A 23,169-nucleotide genomic window follows, 5' to 3' on the forward strand; every position below is an offset into this window, starting at 1 on the left:
CAGGAAACTGACCTTATTGAAGATGTGGACTTTCCAGAAGGGGTCACATGATACAACTATATTTAGAAAGTGTAATAGTTTATTTAAAAATCACAGGTATCCTGTGGAATCAACATGATAAAACTAATATCAGTGTTATATAAAATAATGATGAAAATGAGCATCAGACATATTGCAAAACTGTGACAGTAATATCTGGGTTCAAACATCTGGTTGGAGCTACCTTTGTTAATTCATTCTATTTCCCACTGCCTTAGAATGATTAGTTTTGTATGACTCTGAGATCAGTTTTTTAGCACGACCAATAAGGACTTTCCCTTGTTTTGTTGAGTTGAATTCATTTCACTTTCTATCACTTTTCCTTCTAAACTGAGATTATGTTATATTTGCATCTTTTGGAAATGCTTATTATGAATTCATTTTGGAAATTATAAGCTACAACATGAAATGACCTATATTTACAGGGAATTTAGATTGCTACTGGATTGCCTGATTTTAGACTGGTACCCTTTCAGTTATAGTTTGTAATATCTGAGTGAAACTAGTAAGGCCAAGGTACCAGTTTTTCTTTATTTTGACCAGATGTGCTATTGACTAAAGTTTAACAATACATGTACTGTGTTTTGAGCAGTCAGGTTTTGCCATCTTTATGATAATTGATAATTACTAGTGGTAAGAACAACCAGCATGTACAATAATACAAGTATTGCAAACTTCATTAATTAAACATTTTACATTGGTCTGAGAATATACCAGTAAAGTGGCACAGTCTTGAAAACATTGATGACTTGGTGCGAACCTTGCACTGACCATACACAGATACAACATTTTAGATCGTTATGTTCTTGTCATATATTTTTGCTCATAATGACAAGAGATCGTTTGTTAATAACAAAATTTTCTCCACATTGAAATGATTCTTACAGGTAGGGTATATTTATATGCTCAATGAACAAATTGAGCAGTGATTGCTCAGTGAACAAATTGCTCACCATTCCACTAGTTCTGTTCTATTTTTAGAACCTGATGAATACATTTGGTCATTATGGCAGCAACGTTGTCATCCCTACTGCATCAATTAGTAACGTCCCTGGTCGAATGCATCCCACCCTGTATGATCAGCAAGCTCAAATGGTAAGTTTCTTCACAATTTTATTTTTGTATCTTGGCTATGTTCTATCAATGAGTCCTGGGCTGTTGCCCATGTCTATAGAAATGTAAGCACATAATTTTATCATGTACATCCAGAAATTGCTCACCATTCCACTAGTTCTGTTCTATTTTTAGAACCTGATGAATACATTTGGTCATTATGGCAGCAATGTTGTCATCCCTACTGCATCAATTAGTAACATCCCTGGTCGAATGCATCCCACCCTGTATGATCAGCAAGCTCAAATGGTAAGTTTCTTCACAATTTTATTTTTGTATCTTGGCTATGTTCTGTCAATGAGTCCTGGGCTGTTGTCCATATCTATAGAAATGTAAGCACATGATTTTATCATGTACATCCAGAAATTGCTCACCATTCCACTAGTTCTGTTCTATTTTTAGAACCTGATGAATACATTTGGTCATTATGGCAGCAATGTTGTCATCCCTACTGCATCAATTAGTAACGTCCCTGGTCGAATGCATCCCACCCTGTATGATCAGCAAGCTCAAATGGTAAGTTTCTTCACAATTTTATTTTTGTATCTTGGCTATGTTCTATCAATGAGTCCTGGGCTGTTGTCCATATCTATAGAAATGTAAGCACATGATTTTATCATGTACATCCAGAAATTATTGTGTTTCCACAAGTCATTTTAGGATAGTGCCCAACCTTGCCATTTGTTTCCTGTGCTGTCCCATTTCTCCCATTTTTGACAGTGACCAATTGTTCTTATCTCAGGCCATTTTACCAACAGCTTGCCTTTCTTCATGTGCAAAACATTACTTTTTTATTGTGCATGAACATAATTACATTCATACTCAATTTAACTGCATTTTTGATGGGTATAAAAAGCAGTATAGCTGAGTAGCATAATGCTTTCATGCATGAATGGCAGTCTTTTATCTATTGAAACTGACTGCAGTGGATGGACACCACATCTGGACAGATTTTTGTGGTCTAAGATATAATTAAACGTATTATCTTTTCAAACATGTGTTGACTTTGCAGCTAGTGTTTTGGCATTATTACTTTATTGTGAATGTTATGATGATTATTGTCATTCATAGGTAAATCTACATCTAATCTGAGCTGACATTACCCCAATAAACCTGTTAAAAATATGACATGTTTATCATACTTTGTACTGTAGCTTTTATCCTTATCTAAGGAGATGCAGAAAGAAAATTAATCGTATTAATACTGCGTATCACTGTATTAAGTATTTGACTCCAGCAAATTGTTTCATGTTTTTGTTTGTTGTTTTGTATCACAGCAATACAGTTAGGATATTTACGTCAATGGCAGTTGGAGTAGAGTGGCTCATGAAATGTTATTTGAAGCATCATTCATTTGGAGGAATGTATTGCAATTGCTACTCATCATCAGCATAGGATTCATATCAGTTACACTGTTGACACTCATAAGAAAATATCAAAGGCACCTGATGCCAGCTTGATATTAAAACACAATGGGCACCCATTGCAAGCTTGATATAAAAATACCACATACACCCATTGCAATGCTAGCTTAATATCAAAACACCACAGACAAAGCAGGATAATATGGCTAATGTAATGTGATTGGGTAATTACTCTCAGAAAAGCAGAATTTATTGTTAAAAAATACCTAAAAATTTGCTTTTCTGATGTCTCTTGTAGTTCTTTGAATATACTATAATAATTATCCCTGCTGAGAAGAGCTTAATAACTAACAAACAAGTATGAATTGACTTATAGCATAGTTGCATTCATAGCTGACTGAAGTGAAACATAATTGCACATGTTCTGACAGTTCTCCCATGCATGGGTTCTCATTAACATAATGCATGATCTTTTGTGGCCTCCAATCACTGGGTTACAAGGTAGTAATTAAAGTTCTAGAAAGCATAACTGTCATGGTTGTTGCATGAAAATACAAACACAAAATTATCCCTAGTTCAGAAAACATAAAGATGATGATGACGTTAAATTCATTAGCAGGTTGTGAAGAAAAGAGAACATGTTTATTAATAACAGATTTGTGGACAGGGGCTCAACATAAATGTATGTTAGTCTCAGATGGATGCAGATATGTGTGAGAGAGATCATTATTAAGATTTTGCATTTTTAATTTAAAGTGAACTATATTGCATTGTTTATTTATTTTTTCTATCACAAATGGTCACAAAAGGTCATCCCAGATACATGTATGTTGACCCTTAATCTTTGAAGATAGATGGTTATATTGAAGCTAATAACCTAGTACAACAGAAGCCATAGACATGGTAACATAAAACCATAACATCAGCTGTTCTACATGTTTGTTTTCTTGGCTATTATGTTGACAATAAACAACATACTCAGGGTTAAGTGAATAGTGAATAGTAGTTTATTTTGTTACATGAACATTTTGGTTCAGTAAGACTGAAGACACTGGCGATGTCATTGTGTGATCCTTATAAAAGAGTAATAAGTTAGTCATACTGTTGTTATCATCATGTCATATTTTAGTAGACAATGTTAATGCATATTATTGTTATCATCAAGTCATATTTTTAGTGACAGATATGAAAGTTATTGCATATTATGGTTATCATCAAGTCATACTTTTAGTGGATGAAAGTTAATGCATATTATTTTTATCTATGTGTCATATTTTTACTGGATGGATATGAAAGTTAATGAATATTATTGTTATCATCAGAAGATATGCATCTTGATTATACAGTATATTTTGAAAGAGTAATGCTTTTAACTATACATTGAATGTATCATCTTATAGTTAGTATTATGATACTGGTGAGGAAGGATATACTAGTCTGAATGAATTGCACACCATTCAACTATTCCTTTTAATATTAGAACCTGATGGCATTGTATGGTAATTATGGAGATTACATGGCCATGCCTACATTCCCTGTAGATAACAGATCTGGTCTAATACATCCCATCCAGTATGATGTCCTCACTTATATTTTTCTATCTTGGATATGTTCTGTGTATGGGTCCTAAGGTGTTATCCTGGTCCATCCATACTTGTGTATGTACATACACAGGGTTTGCACGGTTTATAAAAGTCTTTAAAATCTTGTAAAAACTGTAGAAGTGTTTTTAAGTTTTTAAAAGTTTGTAAAAATTAACCTAGGTTTGTAAAAGTGTGTACATTATGGGAATGTCATATTTGACTGACTTGTATAAATTCAAAAAGTAAAAAAAGAAATAAATAACATGGTGTTGACATACCAGCCGCCTGTGGAGATGACTAAAGAGTACAAAGAGGCTGGAAGTGTTCTCTCCTGTTCATACAGCCTTATGTTTTAAAGTTTTCATTGTGTGCAACAAGATGCCAGGCACTTGTTTTTTTAATGATCAATGGCTGTTGAATCTTGAATACAGTAAATGGCGCAGGAAGGATCCAAGCTATAAATGAAGGCAGTTTGCATACTGTACAAGAGGAATCTTGATGTTTCAAGCATGGGAGAAGCAACGGTAGCAGCTCATGTGAAAGGTAAGTGAATTAATGATGTCTTGACTGCTGATGTTACTGTGGTACATTCATCTTATTCACCTGTCCATGGACCCAGTGTGAACTTGAAGGTACAAAGATCATTGCAAGATGAAGTTGGGAAATCAGCAGTAGTGATGAAATTGCTGCAGACTGTTACATGTGGCCTGCATGTGTTTGACACATATAGTGCTACAAATAAATACAAGCAGCACCTGGAAGAAATGAAAAAAGCCAAAGAAGCAGAGAAAGAGTCTCTAAAGAGGAAGGCAAAAGACAAAGATTTAGAGGAGCTAAAAGCAAAACATTGCAAACTTGAATCTGACATTGCAATCATGGAGAAATCTGCAGATGAAAAGGCTCTTGGTGAAGAAAAATATGGTCACCATCCATTGTTGGCAGAATCAAATGTGCTGTTGAAAGGTATCAAGGGCAAGATGATTGCCATGAAGGAGCTTGAGCAGCTCACTGAAGAGTAACAAAAATGATCACTCAGTGACATCACCTATACAATATTTTTGGACCTGCCTTTTTTGACCAAGAACTTATTATTTTTATTCTGTTCAAGTGATAATATCTGATGTTGACTTCAAAGTGATTCTATGGCTGATCCTGATGTTACTGATTTTTTCCCAGAACATACATCGATCATGGTACATCACAAAAATAGTATGATTCAGACAAGTTAATTATTTCTTCCAGCAAATCTGACTTTACATATTTCATCCTTGTACAAAATGTTACTTGCAATTTGTTGCATACATTGTTTGTGTTCTTGATTTAGTTAATTGTTATGATCTGAATTAGCAACATTCCTGAGAATACAATACTAAAATGAATGAGAGGAGATCTTTTGCTTATTGGAACTGACTGCTCTTGTGAATTATCGTTGTAGCTCATGGCTTTGTAATATCAATTTTCTTCAGTCAAAATGATATTGATATGCTAATGATTGCCTGTCAGAGTAATGAATAATATCACTCAAAATAGTTACTTTCCATTTTGATTGTATCTGAAGACAGTGCAAGACATACCTTTATTGCAACTTATCTTTCCAGTATCGTGAGACTTGCCGCAAAACTTAATATATATAATGGTCATAGTCAAAAGAAATGCACAGTGGAGAGAATGTTAGCACATCTCAATATTACTTTCATGTACTATGGTGGAAATTTCTTTGAATATTGTTCTTTTTTGGAATATGTATAAGATCTAAGCACTCGATCAATGAAAATGACTGCTCCTATGTGCTGAAAAAATCAGTCTGCATTAGTCTGAAGTACACAGTCATTTGAAGTAATTGAAATAGGGAAAATTAATTTTGCCAGACTAGACAATACCAGCTTCTGAAAGTGCAATGACTGACTGACAAAATATAACAATGCTAAAGATGTTATATGTTATTTGAATTTACCTCTGATGTCCAGAAGAGAAAATGATAAAGTAAAGTTATACGGTTTTTAATAAGGGAATATCTGAAGTAAAGCCAAGCTGTATGCTCTGTGACCCAAATTACCCCATCAGTCATTCACTGAAATGGAGAGAATTAAAAATTATTTCAGCAATTCCTAAGATATACAGGGCAGTATGTCCAATTGTACTGGTGATAACATCCATGGTCTTGGAAATTCTATGCAGTATTATTCAGACCCAGTCAGATCTTTGAAGTGGTACCTTAATTGAACGGAGCAGGTGCTTCGAAGGAGATCACGCCTTTTGCTACCTCTTAAGTCAGGAGAAGACGATATATCTTCTCAGACTATCTCATCCTCAATCAAGTGGGTTATTCTCTCAACATACAGGGAAATAACCCCAGCTCAAATGAACTTAGTATGCATCTCAGATCATGAGGTTAGTGCAGTTTCCACCAGCCTAGCATTTGAATGGAACTTTTCTCTAACCAACATCATTCAGGCTGTGGGATGGAGATCGGAGTCCACATTCTCTAGCTTTCATCTCCGAGGTCTGTCATCCCAAAGGGCACAATTCGATCTGGTAGGACCAATATTCATAGCTGAAAAGGTCACACTTCCGGGTCAATCAACAACTTCTTAAGACGTGGCATCATGTCTTCTGCTATATTTGCAGGGGGAAATTTGTTTTTCATATTTAACGCCATGCCCCAACAGATGAAGTCCTCTCTAGTTGGGCCACCTAGAAGTTGTCGCTTATGCCATAGGGGACCAGTGATTTTATCTCCAGTATAAGGGGATGTACCTCCCTCCACTTCTTACCTATTCTCCGAAGGTATTATGATTGGGTAATATATTCGAAGATCAAACCAATTTTGCTTAGTAAAATACGTTTCTTTGAAAATACTTACCCATCATAATACACATAAACCCTCCCAGCCTCCCCACAGTTACATCCATAGGGAACATGCCTACTGTGCTAGTAATTACTGGGATATCCTTACACATTGCCAACAAGTCTTATATGTAATAGGAGATCACTCTGCCCAGCCACCATAGAGGTCGGTAGACAACTTTTAGCTCCCTTTAGCTAAAGGCAGTATTTGGGTGGGTTGGATATGCAAGGTAGTGGTAGTTCTCCTAAGGTACGGTATTATGAGTAAGTAAGTATTTTAAAAGAAACATATTTTACTAGGAAAAGATTGGTTTCTTACTAGAAATAAATCTATCCTGTGATGAATGTAACAACAAAAAAATCCCAGTCGGAGAGAACAATCTTGCCCCATAACTTTTAAATGGCCGTCATTCCATTACAATACATGTGTAGTTAAAATTGAACAAGTATGTATATTTAGCCTCGTGACTGGACTATTACATGATTTGTAAATAGAATTTGCTCATTTTTGTTGTTGTGTTTTGTTTGGGTTTATTATAGAAAAAAGTGGGTGTCAGCAGTTAGTTTATTGTCCAAATCTTAGAGGATTATTATTCATTAAGAGTAAGATAAATGTAGATTGTTCAAGAGAATATCAATGCAGTGTGGCTCACATCAAGTCGATGAGTAAGTTGGTTCAGATTTTTGTTTTAATAATGTAAATTTGTTAACATATTGCAAAATAAGTCGATCAACCATCTCTATATGTACAGAACAGACAAGACATTTTTCTTTTTTTATTGACATTAAGATCGTTTGATTCTTGAAATGGTATCTGATCATAAATCATGTATGACTTTTCGGTCTTTCCGTGGATGGTCATCTTCCATCGCCTATTCAAAATTTCAATCAGTAAAACTTTATTGCTTTTGAATGAACCATAATTTGAGCTACATGTATAAGTGCAACATGCCAAGCCATTCATGTGATAGGATAGAACTAGACCTTCCCAAGCTGAAATTGTAATCATCTGGTGCTAACATTTTATAACAGTGTTTAGAATGGTCACTGCCTTGATTTCTGCTAAAACATCCGTTGAAACCAAGTCTTTATTAGTGAGAGAAATTTAAGTTTCAAAGGGGGGGGGGATAAATGCTTGTTCAGATTTGTGGTATACAAAAGAACACTATGCCATTCCTAGCTTTTCTTGAAACAAACTCATCTTGTGATAAATGAAATAATAAAAATATTACAATCGGAAATAATAATTTAGCTTCATAAAATGAAATGGCCAGTCCTCACAGTACATTTTCATTCAGAATCGAACTAGTTTGAGTTGTGTACATGTTGTTGTAGGGTTTTACGCCATTTTTCAGCACACGATAGGCTATACATGGCGGCCAGTATTAATGGTAGAGGAAGAACCGGAAAAACTTCGTAAGAACCAACGACCCACGAGAAGCTACTGGCAAGCTTTCTCACATACCCAAATTGGCTGTTGTGTACATGTATATTCAGTTTCATAACATGGCCATTACCGCTAAAGGACTAAACATGTTGCTTGTATTGTAGTGTAAATTCATGTTTTTTTTTTGTTGTTTGTGTTTTTAAACAGAAGATACTGCTATCAGGTATTTTATTTGTCCATATAGCAATCTTGGTATTTGTCCGTCTACGGAAGACGATGGTGTAGCTCCAGAGTAAGCTTTTGTTTATCCTTCTTTCTAGCTCTCTTTTCAGCTTGTTTCATTTTTCTGTCTTCCACTGCTTTTTGAACTCCCTGCCTGACAGCTAGGTGCCAGGTGGAACGGTCATTAGCACAGCTCTCCCAGTCGTTGACACTGATGTTGGCTGTCTTCATGTCCTTCTTGCAAACATATTTGCAGCGCAGACGTGGTCATCCAGTCGGTCGTGCACGTTCTGCTAACTCCCCATATAAAAGGTCCCTGGGAATACAGCCTGGGTCCATTCTCTTGACATGGTCAAGCCAGCAAAGGTGCCTCTCGCTGAGAATGGAGAACATGCTGTTCATGTTGGTGCTTTCTAGAACCTTTGTGCTGGGTACTTTGTCCTGCCACTGGATGTGCAGAATGTGCCACAGATATCTCAGGTGGAAGCTGTAGAATTTCCTCTCAGGTCTTGCATAGGTGGTCCATTTTTCGCTGCTGTAGAGGAGTCAGATGAGCATGTAGGCTTGGTAGGCATGCATTTGGTCTTCTCAGTGAGGTTGGGGTTGTTCCAGACCTTCTGATTAAGTCTGGCCATCACTGCTTCTGCCTTGGCAATCCTGCTGTTCACCTCAGAATCAATGGAGAGTGACCTGGAGATGTTTGACCCGAGGTATATGAAGTTCTCGACAACTTCCAAGTTGTACCCATTGATGGTGACAGAGGGAGGGGCGTCTGCATCCTGCGCCATGACGTTCATTTTCTTCAAACTGATGGTAAGTCCAAATTCCTTACAGGCATGGGAGACGCAGCATACCAGCTGCTGCAGTCCATCTTCCATGTGTGATGTCAAGGCTGCATCAACGGTGAAGAGCAATTCACGGATGAGTAAATCTGTGACTTTAGTCTTAGCACGGAGACGTGCGATGTTGAACAGGTTGCCGTCAGCCCTGGTATGGATGCACGCTCCCTCACTGCAGTCCTTGAAGGTGTACGGAACAAGCATGGAGAAGAAGATGGCTAAGAGGGTCGGCGCAAGGTCACAGCCTTGTTTGACTCTGCTGATGACTGGGAAGGCCTTTGATGTTGCGCCATTGAAGCACACTGTGCTGTGCATGTTCTCATGGAACGACATGAGGACAGCAAGCAGACGAGTGGAGCAGCCAGTCTTCTGCAGGAGTCCACTCCGACTGACCAGGTCAAACACCTTCATCGGTCTATGAAAGCAATGTAGAGGGGCATCTGCTGCCCGTGACACTTCTCCTGCAGCTGGCGTAGTGAGAAGATCATGTCTACAGTTGATCTGCTGCCTCAAAATCCACACTGGGACTCTGGGTAGACGCGGGAGGCAAGGATCAACAAGCTATCCAAGGCCACACGGGCGAAAGCCTTTCCAATGATGCTGAGGAGGGACATGCTCCGATAGTTGTTGCAGTCGCTACGGTCTCCTTTGTTCTTGTACAAAGTGACGATGTTGGCATCATGCATGTCCTGTGGGATGAATCCCTGTTCCCAGCAGAGCATAGGAGTATGTGTAGGGGCTGGAGCAGTGCTGGTTTCCTGCTCTTGAGGACTTCAGGCAGAATGCCGTCACTTCCTGGAGCCTTCCCACTGGCAAGGCAATTGATGGCTTTTCCAAGCTCTTTCAGGGTGGGCTGTGTGCCTAGTTCCTCCATGACATGCAGACCTGGAATGGCGTACAGGGCAGTGTCATTGATGTTGTTTTGGGTTGCATATAGCTTGAGATAGTGCTCAGCCCATCGCTGTAGTTGTTTCCCCTGTCAGTGATGACTTCGCCCATCTTTGACTTGAGGGCAGTGGTCTTGGAGGGGGGCCTGTCACCATCTTGATACCCTCATACATTCCTCTTGCATCCCCTATGTCAGCGGCTGTCTGTATACTGGTGCAAAGGTTCAGCCAGTAGGTGTTGGCACAGCGGCGGGCAGTCTTCAGGGCATTGTTCCTTGTAGTCCTGAGGGCTTGTAGTGTTCTGGGGTTAGGTGCAGCCTTGTATGCCAGGAGGGCTTTCCTCTTTGCCTCAGACATGGGCTCCATCTCCTTAAAGTTTGCCTCATACCAGTCGACATTTTTTCGCTCCCTCTTCCCATAAGCTGTGATGGCTGAATTGTACACAAAGTCACGGAGGTGGGACCACATGGAGTCAATGGTGTCATCAGGTGTCACTTTGGTGAGAGCTTCCTGCAGCTTGCTAATGAACTGCTGTGTTTTCTCTGTGCTGCTTGTTGATGCGTGGGTGAACCTTCTTCTTGGCATGGTGCAGCTTCTTGGGTAGTATTTGCACCTTGCTGGCCACGAGCGAATGGTCAGTGTCACAGTCAGCACTGTGGTAGCTGCGAGTGAGGAGGACACTGGCCAGTTCCGCATGTCTGGTGATGACGAGGTCTAGCTGGTGCTATTGGTGTGAATGTGGGTGTCTCCATGACACCTGGTGGATCTCCATGCATTTGAAGAAAGTGTTGGTCACACATAGGCTGTGGGAGCAGCACATCTTCAGCATTCACTGACCATTCTCGTTGATCTTGCTCCTTCCGTAAAAGCCAAGACAGGTGGACCAGGCCTCATGGTCAGCTCCCACTCTAGCATTGAAGTCTCTTAGTAAGTAAAGACCTTCATTGGTGGAGATACTAGATATTGCCTGATCCAGAGCCTCATGGAACTTGTTTTTCTTCTCATGGGTGGAGCAGAGGGTTGGGGCGTACACACTGAAGATGTTGATCGGGCCTAAGGATGTTGACAGCTGGAGGGCAAGGATTCTCTCAGTACCTGATGACGGATGTTTAATAAAGGTGACTAGCATGTTCTTTACGGCAAAGCCTACACCGTGCTGCCTAGATTCATCCAAGAGCTTCCCCTGCCAAAACAGTGTGTAATTGGCTTCCCTGATAGTGCTGCTGTCAGCCAGTCGGGTCTCCTAGAGGCAGGCAATGTTGATGTTCAGCCGGGAGAGTTCTCTGTCAATGACGGCAGTCTTCCATGCATCATCGATCTGCTGTAGGTCAACAGTCAATCCAGGACACATGGTCCTGATGTTCCAGGTTGCAAAACGAACAGCTGTAGTCTTCTTATTTCTTCTTTGAATCTTTCCTGGTGCGGAGTTTGTCACCCACTTGTCGAGATGGTTCTCAAAGCTCCATGCACCCAGTGAAGCAGGCAGGCCATGGTGGGCAGCACCTTACTGACTCATGTCTGCCCAGCTTGAGGCGGGCGGTAGCTGTCCAGTGAGACCTGGTGATATCTCCCACCGTCAGAAGTAACTCCTGGCGCCAAGCTGTACACCAATCGAGCTTTGACTTAGAACCGGTAATCTGCTAATTCTCGTGCTGTGCTGATGCCGTACGATGATGCTGGAGTGTCATTTCCAGTAGAGCTACGAAGCCTGGGCAGGGTGGTATGGAGAATCAGCTGTTGTCCATGCAGCAGATCCCTCCTCTCCATGCAGCTGCTGGGCCCAATGGAACGACGAATGCTTATACAGCTTGGCACCAACGTCATCGCAGAAGTTGCTGGAATGACATTGAAGTCAATGTCAGACTGCCTTAGGGATTCCGTCTCCGGATTTTCTGTCAGGGTTTACTCCCTTAGCCTTGCCCATGAGATGGTATAGCCGCAAGGCAGCATAGGTTTGGAACCGAAGTTTTCCTTCTCTTAGATGAGCCACCATCCAAGGTTTACGAGTCCTATCTACCCGAAGCAACTGGTTTTAAGACGCCAGTGGCCTGCCTTCACCCCTTCTCCTGTTAGTGGAAAACGTGGTCCACTGGGAGCTAGATTTTAGCTGACAGAGTCAATCAGAGATGCAAGCCGTATGGGGCATTTCTGGAGGAGTGGTTCGCTTGTCTCCCACTCCCACCCCGGCAATGTCAACCTTAGACCACACCATATAGCAATAGCAGGATAAATTTTACACTGTTCAAGAGAAGCTCAACAAGGTGGGTCCCTCGTCAAATTAGCGCATCAGTTTTCTAAATGTACAAAAAATACAAGTCTTTTAAAATTTATTTATATTGTCCATATATATGATCGAAATAAAGATCACTGATTGGTGAATGGTATTTAATTGATAAGCACTCATGACATGTATGTCATTTCGTTAGTAGTCTTCTTTGACTGGCTTTTCAAATGTCAATCAATAATGCTGATCAGCTGCTCCATGGTGGAGATGCTATCAGTGTGCTAGCCAAATCACAGTGGTGATTTGTTAGCATTTTATTGCTCCATTGCAGAGTGTTATCACAGAGTGAAAGTGGGGGGATTAATCCATCCCCTCCACAGTGTAGGGTGGGGTTCCAAAAAATGCACAAGCTGTACTGTATATGAAATGAGTCTGTGGCGACACTGACAGCATCATTTGGAAATCAGTTAATCATTGATAACAAGTTTATTGATGCATATGCAAGCATTGAGGATCTGAGATGAGTACACTGGGGCAAGGTACCATCATAACAGCTGACGATGGTACCGATTGCAGTTCCATTTGGTAGGTTTTCATGCTGTCTGGTGGATAATACAACTTTTGCTGCTGTATCTGCAATTATAAAATCAAACTCTGCTTGGTCCATAATTAACTGTGTACAGTGGCACTTGTTATCAAGTGAGGCACTATGGGTGAATTTGCCAATAATTTTACAGCACATATCTTTTGCATCACTATTCGTTGGTTTGGGCTGCCAGACATGCTTTTATGGACTTGTGAAGTTATTGCTTCACTCACTGTCAATGATGTCAATATTCCCGCATTACGCATTTATCTCAATTGCACTATTTGAGCCTAACTACATTTAGTTTTTGCAAAAAAATCTATGGGATCTGGTTTACTAAAATGACAACCAAGCCAGGCAATAATAACCAGATGAATAAGTTTGGCAAACTCAACTGTTTCAATTTTGGCAAATCCAGTTTAGCAGACAATCTATTGCAACTCTTGACATTTCATGTGTTGGATGACCAAATCTTGAGAAATTTGGCTTGCATTCACCAGCTCCAAGAAAACTAGCGGGTGACGAGCCACCATATTGACAGAAATTACATCATCGGGATTGTATTTTGTGTTCCAAAGGCACCATGTTCTAATTGAATGCAGAAGCATTGACCATCCTCAATAAAGTCCCTTTGTCTCAGACATCATGAGTTTTTCATGGGTGACATGAGCAACCACAGATGAGATTGTAAAACAATTATTTACGAACTCATCAATGTCAATTTTCGAATCAACGATGGTGTATTTTAGCATTACTTGTTTCATCTTATCATGGAGAGATTCATCACCATAAAGTTTGCCCTACAGTAGCACAGATTGATCAAATTGGAATCAGCTGATGGATCCACCATCCGATCCAAGATCGCTCTGAAAGTCAGATAGAGATTGGATTGTTTTTACTAATATTATAAATTTTCCTCAAAGATATTACCATGCTAAAATCTGGTAGCTTTCCTTGGCTGAATTTTTATTCTTCTTGCCTTCCATGCATGGGCGTTGTGGTCAACTATTACTACAGGGGCACCTTTGCTATGATAGTTGCTAGACTTGTATAAAACCTTGTCAGTTATTATTTTTACTACTATTGGAAACTTTAATCACGTTTCTAACACTGCGATGTCTTCTGTTCTAGTTCCATTCGCTCTATCATGCTCTTCCCGTGTGTTTATTTTCCTCTCTGGTAATTATGTCAGTCCTTTTCCTTGTCATGCATTCATAAAATGTTATGTGACAATCTGAGCCATGCAATTTAAGATCCTAATTCATATCGGTTCAAGAGCACTAACGTCAGGTGGTTTAATATATAAAGTGCATAAACAACAGACATCACAGTATATGCTCGCTCATAATATGGCCGGTCAGTACTAGTCAGCATTCCAGGTTTAGAATATTTGTTCATGGCAACAACACGAGATTATCCTGCATAATCCACATTGGGCCATCCCACCATCATGTTCAACAATAAATTTAATTATAAAGAAATACTTTTGACCATCCACCAGATGATCAGTCATCATCCGTGCCCTTTGATCATTCATTGCGACGTCACTGAAAATACCGTCTTGGTCTGTCTGGAATGTAGATCAAACATGAGCTGCACCATCATGCCTAAACCCGTCCTTGACCATTCTGATATATTTGCATAATTGTAAATCAAATGGTGGGTGTTTTCTTTATTGGTTACTCTGTCAGAATCAAACCTTGTAGTGGTTGTGGCCGCTGCTGGCTTAATCATAGCTAATCTTGCATCCTCTTCTCTCGTAGTTTCTAACAATTTAATCTGATTTTGCAAATTTTCTTGGACAGTATTTGACTTGGACAGTAAAATAATCTAACAGTGGTGAGATTATTTTACTGTTCTTGTAATTGTTTTGTTAAAGTCCACCTACCCTTATTAAGGCAAGCGTGTCTCTAATTGAACATTATCTCAGAATATTATATGATAATGTCATGAGCAAAATATAGTTGTGAGTGGCTTATGATAGAGTCAACAACCCATTGCATAAAAGCTTATTGTGATAAGTACTGAGAATATCATTTAGCAAGTGTCCAGATAGGTATTTTAGGGCCAAAACCATGCGTAAAATGCAGGATGAGTGCTAAAAAAACGTGGGAAGGTTTGGGGTGGGGGGTCACAATAAAAGATGCTAAAGATTATCTTCATAGATTTTCTACAGAGAAAATATGTGGTTAGAAACCAATTGTCATAATATTTTTAGTAATATGAACTTAGTAAATTAGAAAAAGGATGATATAGGATTAAACAAGTAAGTTTAATAATCTGCTATATTTGCTTTACCCCTGAACTATACTAGTACGTTACAATGCCATTACCGTGCTGTATGATTTATACTGCCTTCTAAAATTAACATAGAAACAAACGGATTCTTTCTAACCAAGCTTTCATACAAGGCTCAATTCTGCTTTTGGCAGTTAGGAAGTAACATTTTCTTTCAAGGCCTCAATGCTAGAAAGGACCTATAGAAACATTCAAATGGGGTCAGTTTAGCCTTCCCCATTGTGTTTATTTAAACCCTTGGATTAATTCTGGGGTCGATACAAGGCTTTTCTGATTGGCATTTGTGATGCAGGTATGAGCTCCTCCACACCCAATTTTGTAAAAATTTGGGCTTCGAAAAGGTCACTTTGTACCTCCAAAAGAGGATGGCCCCACCCCCCACTGCTCAACCAATCACTGGAAGGGGGTAATTCAAATTCTAGAAAGCACAGTTCTCATGATTGCTGCATGCACATACAAAAATACAGATTATTCTTAGGTTCAGACAATATAAAAAACGATGATTGCTTTAAGTTCATTGTCATGTTGTAAAGAAAAGAAAATACATTTACGATCTTAATAAAAGATATGTGTGAAGGGATACAGCTTAAAGTGAATGTTAGTCTTAGATAAGCCTTTGAGAGAGAGAGAGAGAATGAGAGAGAGCATTCTTAAGGTTATGTATATTTTAGTTTAAACTTTTACTATCTATTTTTCTTTCACAAATGATCATTAAAAGTCATAGGTAATTACATATGTAGGTTCACACATAATTTCAGAAGATAGATGCTCATGTACAAACTAACAACCTAGCAGGTCATAAGCCTATGGTATGGCTTGTTTCCTTTGCCACTGATTTGTTGTGTGTGTACACTGATGGCTTAAATTCACAACATCAGCTCTTCATGTTTGTTTTATTCTCCATTATGATGCTAAGCAATGTTTTTATTTGATGAGCATTTTGTTGAATCATTATGTTATAACCCACACACTAGTTTGATCTTTTGATTCTCATAAAATAAGAACAAACATAAAAAGATGGAAGAAGTAGAATATAATAACAAAAACAACAACAAGATGAATTTAGATTAAGATAAGGTAATCATTTCATATTATAACCTACACCCTATTTCATTATTTGATTCTCATAAAAAAAGAAGAAACAGAAAAAGATGGAAGAAGTAGAATAAAATAATAATTATAACAATAATACTAATAATAAGATCAATTTAGATTAAGATAAGGCACTCATTTCATATTGTTATAAATAGGTGGATCTGAAAACTAGTGCATAAATGCATATCATGGTTATTATCATAAGATATGCATCTTGATCTTGACCTATAGTTTGGAAGACCGTGTGTTCTGAAACTAGACCTGTCTCCATTATCATTATCATTGGGTTTATTTTGGGATACAGAAAAGGTATGGTATGTTTATATGAATGAATTGCTCACCATTCAACTACTTTGTATTTTTAGGACCATATGGCTGTGTTTGGTAATTATGAAGATCACACTGACATGTCCAGTTTCCCTGTAAAAATCAGATCTGGTCTAATAAATCACATCGAGGATGATGTTAATTCACAGATAAGTTTGTCCTTGCTTTAATATGTTTTATGGATGGGTCTCTTGGTGTTATTCATGTCCATACATATGTACGTACCTACATCTGTCATTGTACATCACACAAGTATTACGCTTCAGACACATTATCATTTCCCCCCACCTCTGACAATTTGACTTGACACCAAGAAATTTTTTGAACTAACTTATCATTCATCCATGTGAAAAATGTATATTTTAATTTCTCGTTTGCGTTGCTTATGTACCCAATTTAACTACATTCAGCAATATTGTTGAACAAAAACCATACTACAGCACAAAAGAAGAGGTCTTTTGCTTATTGGAAGTGAATACGTTTGATAAGATCTAAGCACACATGAACCAAAATGACTGCTCCCATGTGCTAAAAATCAGCCTGAATTAGTCTATAGTACACAGTCTTTTGCAGTTATTAAAGTAGAGAAAATTAATGTTGCCAGACTAGGCAATACCACGTTTTGAAAGTGCAATGAATGACAAAATATATCAAATATAAAAGAAGTTATCATATCTCTTGTTTACCTCTGAGGTCCAGGAAGTGAAAATGACATAGAAGAGCTAGCAGCTTTTTGATAAGTGAACATCTGAATTAAGGCTAAGCTGTATACTCAATAACCCAAATCGTTGTGATTTGATACTCTATAACCCAGATTGTTGTGATTTGATACTCTATAACCCAAATCGTTGTGATTTGCAGTGTATGATTGATGGTTGTCATGAATCATACACTACAATAAAGGGAATTAACAAGTCTTTGGACAGTACTTAAAACATTCAGGGTCATTTTTAAATCGCTTGTTTAACCATTGAGGAAAATCTTGGAAATGAATGGAAGACATTAACCAGTGCATATACAAATGACATTTTATGAAGAGCTATGTATTGTTTTGATTATAGACTCATCTAAGTCATATGCGCAGGGGTGGAATGCTGATGCAGGATCCTTTCATCATATTTATGTGAACAACATACTCACTATTCCACTAGTTCTTATTTATTTTCAGAACCAGATGAGTATGTTTAGTAATTATGGAGATCACCTTGCTGTGCCCAGTCTTCCTGGTGATAACATCCCTAGTCTTGGAAATCCTGTGCAGTATTATGCAGAGCATTTGCTTGATGCAGAACATTCCCAAGATGCAGAGGATTCCCTAGATACAGATGATGATTCCCTAGATGGTTCACTAGATACAGAGGATTCTTCAGATATTTATGAAGATTCAGATTATTCGAGGATTGTAAGTTTGTTCTTGCTTTTAATTTTTGTATCTTGGTCTTATTATGTTGATATGTCAGTCCATTCCATCAATGAGTTTGTTTTCACGTGATAACTGTTAAGGACTACCTGTGGATATAAAAACTTGATACATAACCTCACAAAAGTTCAATTCTTCCTTTATCGTTGCTCAAAAGCATTTTCTGCAAGGATGGTGATATCCATCCTTCTAGTGTCAACATTTTGTGTTTGGCATAGTTTCTGATTTACTATTTTATACATTTTGTCTTAGAATATTATCATCATATCCTGTTGTAACAAGCTTAATCTGGTCTAGGTCAGTATCAGAACTAATCATTATGCAAACTTAGCTAACAAATTTAAACTATGTCGCTTTTAATGCTTAATGGATGATCAGTTATATAATCCATTAACTAACAGATAAATAATTACTTAATGAAAGATCTGTTACATAAATGCGAAAGATTGTGGACCGAAAACATAGCCTTGAGGGATATTTGAATTAATAGTATGGGTTTGTTAGCTAATATTGGAAATGGGTTTTTGGTCAGATTTTTATGTAGGCATGAGCCAAACCAGATTAAACAAAAATAATAGTCTTATAGTTTTTGGCAGGGATATTTATGATCAACTGGGTCAAAGGCTTTCATGTATTGAGAAAAACAATTCTGGTCAAAGGACCATTAGCATTTTATGTAGCCAAAGTTAAGTTAATTTCTTGAGTTATGTTTTGTGTAAGCAATATTTGTGATAACACCTTATTTTGTTTTACAAGTTTAACATACTTTTTTAAAAATTAGAGTGTTCTTGTAGCTGAGTAAAACAGTTCTAGTCAAAGAACCATTAACATTTCAGATAGTCACAGTTCTGTTAATTAGATGAGTTACATTTGGCGTAGGTGATATTTTTTCTAAATAGTGATTAAGTGATTATACCTTATGAAATACAATGTCAGGTTTTAAAAAGGTGCATAGACTTGCTTGGAATCTTGATTTTCAAATAATGTTGATGGTATAGTATATTTAGTCTTGATATGTGGTTATTTTGAATACTGGATTTCTCTTTTTGAAGATACCTGTAATCTTTGAAAATTATGGCATAGATAAAGTCATTAAACTACAACTACTAATAGTAATAATGCACTGTTCCATGCAGAATAACAGATGTCATAATTTGTATTAATGTTTTTATCATTGTGCTCTGGATCGAAATGTATTGTTGTTGCTGTTGTTTGGGTGTGAAACCATTTCTCAGCACAAGATATGCTATACATGTTGACTAATATAATTTGTAATAACCACCAACCCACCAGACGCTGCTGAAAGTTTACTCGCAAAACTGTATTTTCCAAGACTTGAACCCATACAGACAGAGGTGAGATGTTAGCGATTGGTAAAGGCAAGGACTTTAGACCATTCAGCCTCTGGGGTAGGGGCCCTCTCAAGGCATTGTGAGACATAGTTTTTTAGATTCAGTTTATCATTTGAAGTTATGTTTTAATCAATCAACGTGAAAGTTGGTAATATTATTGTCATGACTAAAGGACTTGTTATAGTTGAATGTTTTGTATGATAGAATTTTGGGATTGCATGATAACTACTCTCACAATTAAGTATGTCATTAGCATAATATGCATTGGTGCTTCAATGTTGCATCATTAGCCAACATATCTGTGATTGTGAATTTAATTCCCTTCAACCAACAAAGTGACTAACGTGAAATCTGCCCCTCACCAATTCTTTGTGCCGGTCATCTTGAGTTAATTGGATGGAGATAAGTATGGTATGTGTTGTTATAATGGCATTTGACCAACAGAAATGCTTCTATGACAACAACATTTATAATGATTGAATAAACAGAATTTCACTAGTCATTTAACACTGTTTGAGTAGCTTGATGAAAAACTAACAGAACTTACCATTCTAAGGCTGTTAATTATTTATCTAGGCTTTGCTTTCTCAACCAAGTACTGACCCTTTCCCCGGTCAAAAACATGTCTCACCTCCATTACTGTCACAATACGACTACATTCGGTTCTTTTCGCAGCGTGCATTGTATCTGATTAAAACTCATATAGTGTCCCATGAGAACAATATAAACTCGTTCCATGTGGAGCGTGACTAAAACATTGAGGATCTCAGAGAAGCTTGGCCTCCATAGATGCAATGTGCAGGCTCACCAGCATGATGGCATGCCCTGACAACAAAGCCTCAACTATGTTTCAAATAATACACATTGACTTCTGGATTAGGCAAGGAAGAACCGGTGACTAAGAGAACTCACACAGACAGGAACACTGGCCCAGAATGCCATTACATGGTTGGTGAACACTTTATACATATTCCTGCAACACCTACAATAAAAAAGTATCCAGCCACTAAACATATCTTACTTGCCTCTCTGCTGGACTCGGCCTTTGATGTCAAGAGAGAGGCATAGATGCTAGCCACCTTTGAACCTTAATACCTTCGCCCTGTCAGTGCAATAAAACATGGAAATGACACTTCATCTTCTTACCAGGAAGGGTAGAGCAAGGGACATGAGAGTATATTTTGGTTATAAATCTATCTCTATGAGCATCTGAACTGCCTTTGATGATTGGAACTATCATTACAACCAGGGATGGCGCTGGGCTTTGCCAATGTCGCAAATGGCGATTATTGGCTACAAAATATAGCATCTGGTGGGTTTTTTGGCAACATTTATTGGCTATTTAAACTTGTACATGCATATGGAATCTTGGGTTTGAGGTGGAGAAATTGAACGGCAGCATGAAAGGAAACTGCAAACTTGTATATAAGATGCACTGTTACATAAACAAAAAATTTGTTCATATTGCCAAAGGTGTCTTAACAGCGCTTTTTACATTATAATCTGATTATTCAGTCACCTGGCCTAGGTACTGTAAAAACTCTAGTAGTTTGAGGTAGTCATGCTACCAGATTAGCTACAATCGATTAACCTTCGAAGACAGGAACAGGAACTGCTGCAATCGACCAATTGGTTTCTTTTTTTAATGTACCCCAAAAATAGTTTTGCTGAAACTTCAAAGAAAACTGACTGCCTTTGAAGCACTGGTTGTTCTGTATAAATACTAAGTAAATGAAACCTCCCCCCACCCAAACAAAAAAAAATTGATCTCAATCAATGCTCTACTTTAAAATTTAGAATCATTTAATGTTACCACTGCAATAACAAACTGGCATTTGTTTGGTCCTCAAAAGTTTGCATTTAGTGGTGACTTCAATAACCCTTCATCAAAGCAAGCCAACTAGAATCTTCAATAAAAACAAAGCACCTTTCATCAAATGAAGTCAGCATGAAACTTAAATAAATGCAATGGAATCTGATCAATTGTTGCATTTTCCAAAGTGATTTGCGAGATAGATGGGGGTGTATTATTGTGACAGGAATTATGTGCGGTAGGGGTGGGATGTGAGAGAGATTATTGTGCTGTGAAAGTTTCTACTTTGCAGGTAAAATATTTAGGCTTATGATCGCTATGACAGGCGGCATAAATTGGAAATAAATTAAAGTTCGAATCTTTTGAAAGCATATATATTCGGTTGCAGCGATGTCTGTTAAACTTTTTATTTTGTTCACGTGTTTTCATTTCATTATTAATAGCCTCATCCCTTTTGTAGCCTCGGCAACATGTAAGCTGTTTCCAGTTGACCAAAATCAAGGCCATGTAGATGTGACATGTAAACAAATGTAAAGCTACCAGTCCTGCTACTGGCAACTATGAAAATCTCACTGAATTGTTTAGTTGCACGTGTTTGACAGTGGGATAGACCAAACAAGGACCAAAACTTTTTTTTTTACATATGAGTTATTTGTGCTCTCTAACATGATGTGAATGATATGTACACTTTCTAACATGCAATCCAGCAAACGTGGGGTCAATTTGGATCATTTTGTTGGGAGGCTCATGATTTTTGTGTGGGGACCCCTGTTAGCATGGCATACACTTTTAAACTTTTTAAAGTTTTATATGATATTGAACTTAAAATTTCTTCTATCACTTTAAAATTACTTTCTCTCTCTATAGATATACTTATAAAAATTACTAATGCATGAGACCCCTGTGAGTGCCGGGCCCGATTGGGCCAAATCGGCCTAAGGATGGCCCTGATATCATCTATATTAGAATTTATGGATTTTCTTCATACAAATGTACAGTACTTTATGCATTATGGATTCTTCTACACAATATTAAGTTGCCAATACACTTGTGTGTTTCAGATTAGTTTTTCTTCAATTAATCAAAATTTCAATTGTTTATTTTCTCTCAATGTAAAGCCTACTCACTAATGTCAGGTCACCTCTTATAAATTTCACTTGTATGTGAAATTTGATTTGTGATGCCCTCCCCCACTCATCCCTACATCCACTTAAGTTGACAGTATTTCCTTGGTAACAGTGATATCGAGATAAATGGGTAGTACCGTATTATGAAAATATCGACTTTGTTTTGAAAATAGGTGACAGAATGTTGAGGTTGGTGATTTTTTTGGGAAACAACTTTATTAATGCCAGCACCATCCCTGCATCCTACTGGTCAGTTATTGCCTGCCACAAAGCTGGGTAGCCTATAGCCTGCAAGGTACTGGCTTACCTCGGGATAAATGCCTCATTGTGTGCAGGATGTGGAGAGTTTCTTCTTGACAAGCAGATGTCAATAGTGTACCCAGTGAAAAGAGGTGGAATGTTTTCACGCTCTGAAGCTGGAACATGAGGACTGTGTGTCCTGTGATGGCTGATGACCTGCATATGATAGAGGATATCCACAAGGCAGCACTTGATTAACTGCAAGCTGCACAAACTTAATATCAGTATCACAGCTCTCCAGGAAACAGGTTCAGTGTGTGAAACCAACTACACCTTATACTGACTGAGGTCTAATAAACACTGAAGATGGCGAGAGTTCTGCAGTCAATAATGCGTTGATGAAGAA

At 38.0% G+C, this 23,169-nt stretch overlaps 1 protein-coding gene across 1 annotated transcript in view; it reads left to right on the top strand.

Moving 5' to 3' along the window:
- The window catches only part of LOC149772632 (uncharacterized), a 118,520-nt gene that overhangs the window by 93,622 nt on the left and 1,729 nt on the right, over nt 1-23,169 (top strand). Inside the window, exons 12-15 of the mRNA XM_089947540.1 lie at nt 1,021-1,134; nt 1,288-1,401; nt 1,555-1,668; nt 17,980-18,213. Of these exons, the coding sequence (XP_089803666.1) occupies nt 1,021-1,134; nt 1,288-1,401; nt 1,555-1,668; nt 17,980-18,213 (576 nt within the window). The remainder of the gene's footprint in view (nt 1-1,020; nt 1,135-1,287; nt 1,402-1,554; nt 1,669-17,979; nt 18,214-23,169) is intronic.

The sequence above is a fragment of the Sinohyriopsis cumingii genome, unplaced genomic scaffold, assembly GCF_028554795.1.
Source record: "Sinohyriopsis cumingii isolate HCF-2022 unplaced genomic scaffold, ASM2855479v2 utg001328l, whole genome shotgun sequence".
Taxonomy (NCBI): domain Eukaryota; kingdom Metazoa; phylum Mollusca; class Bivalvia; order Unionida; family Unionidae; genus Sinohyriopsis; species Sinohyriopsis cumingii.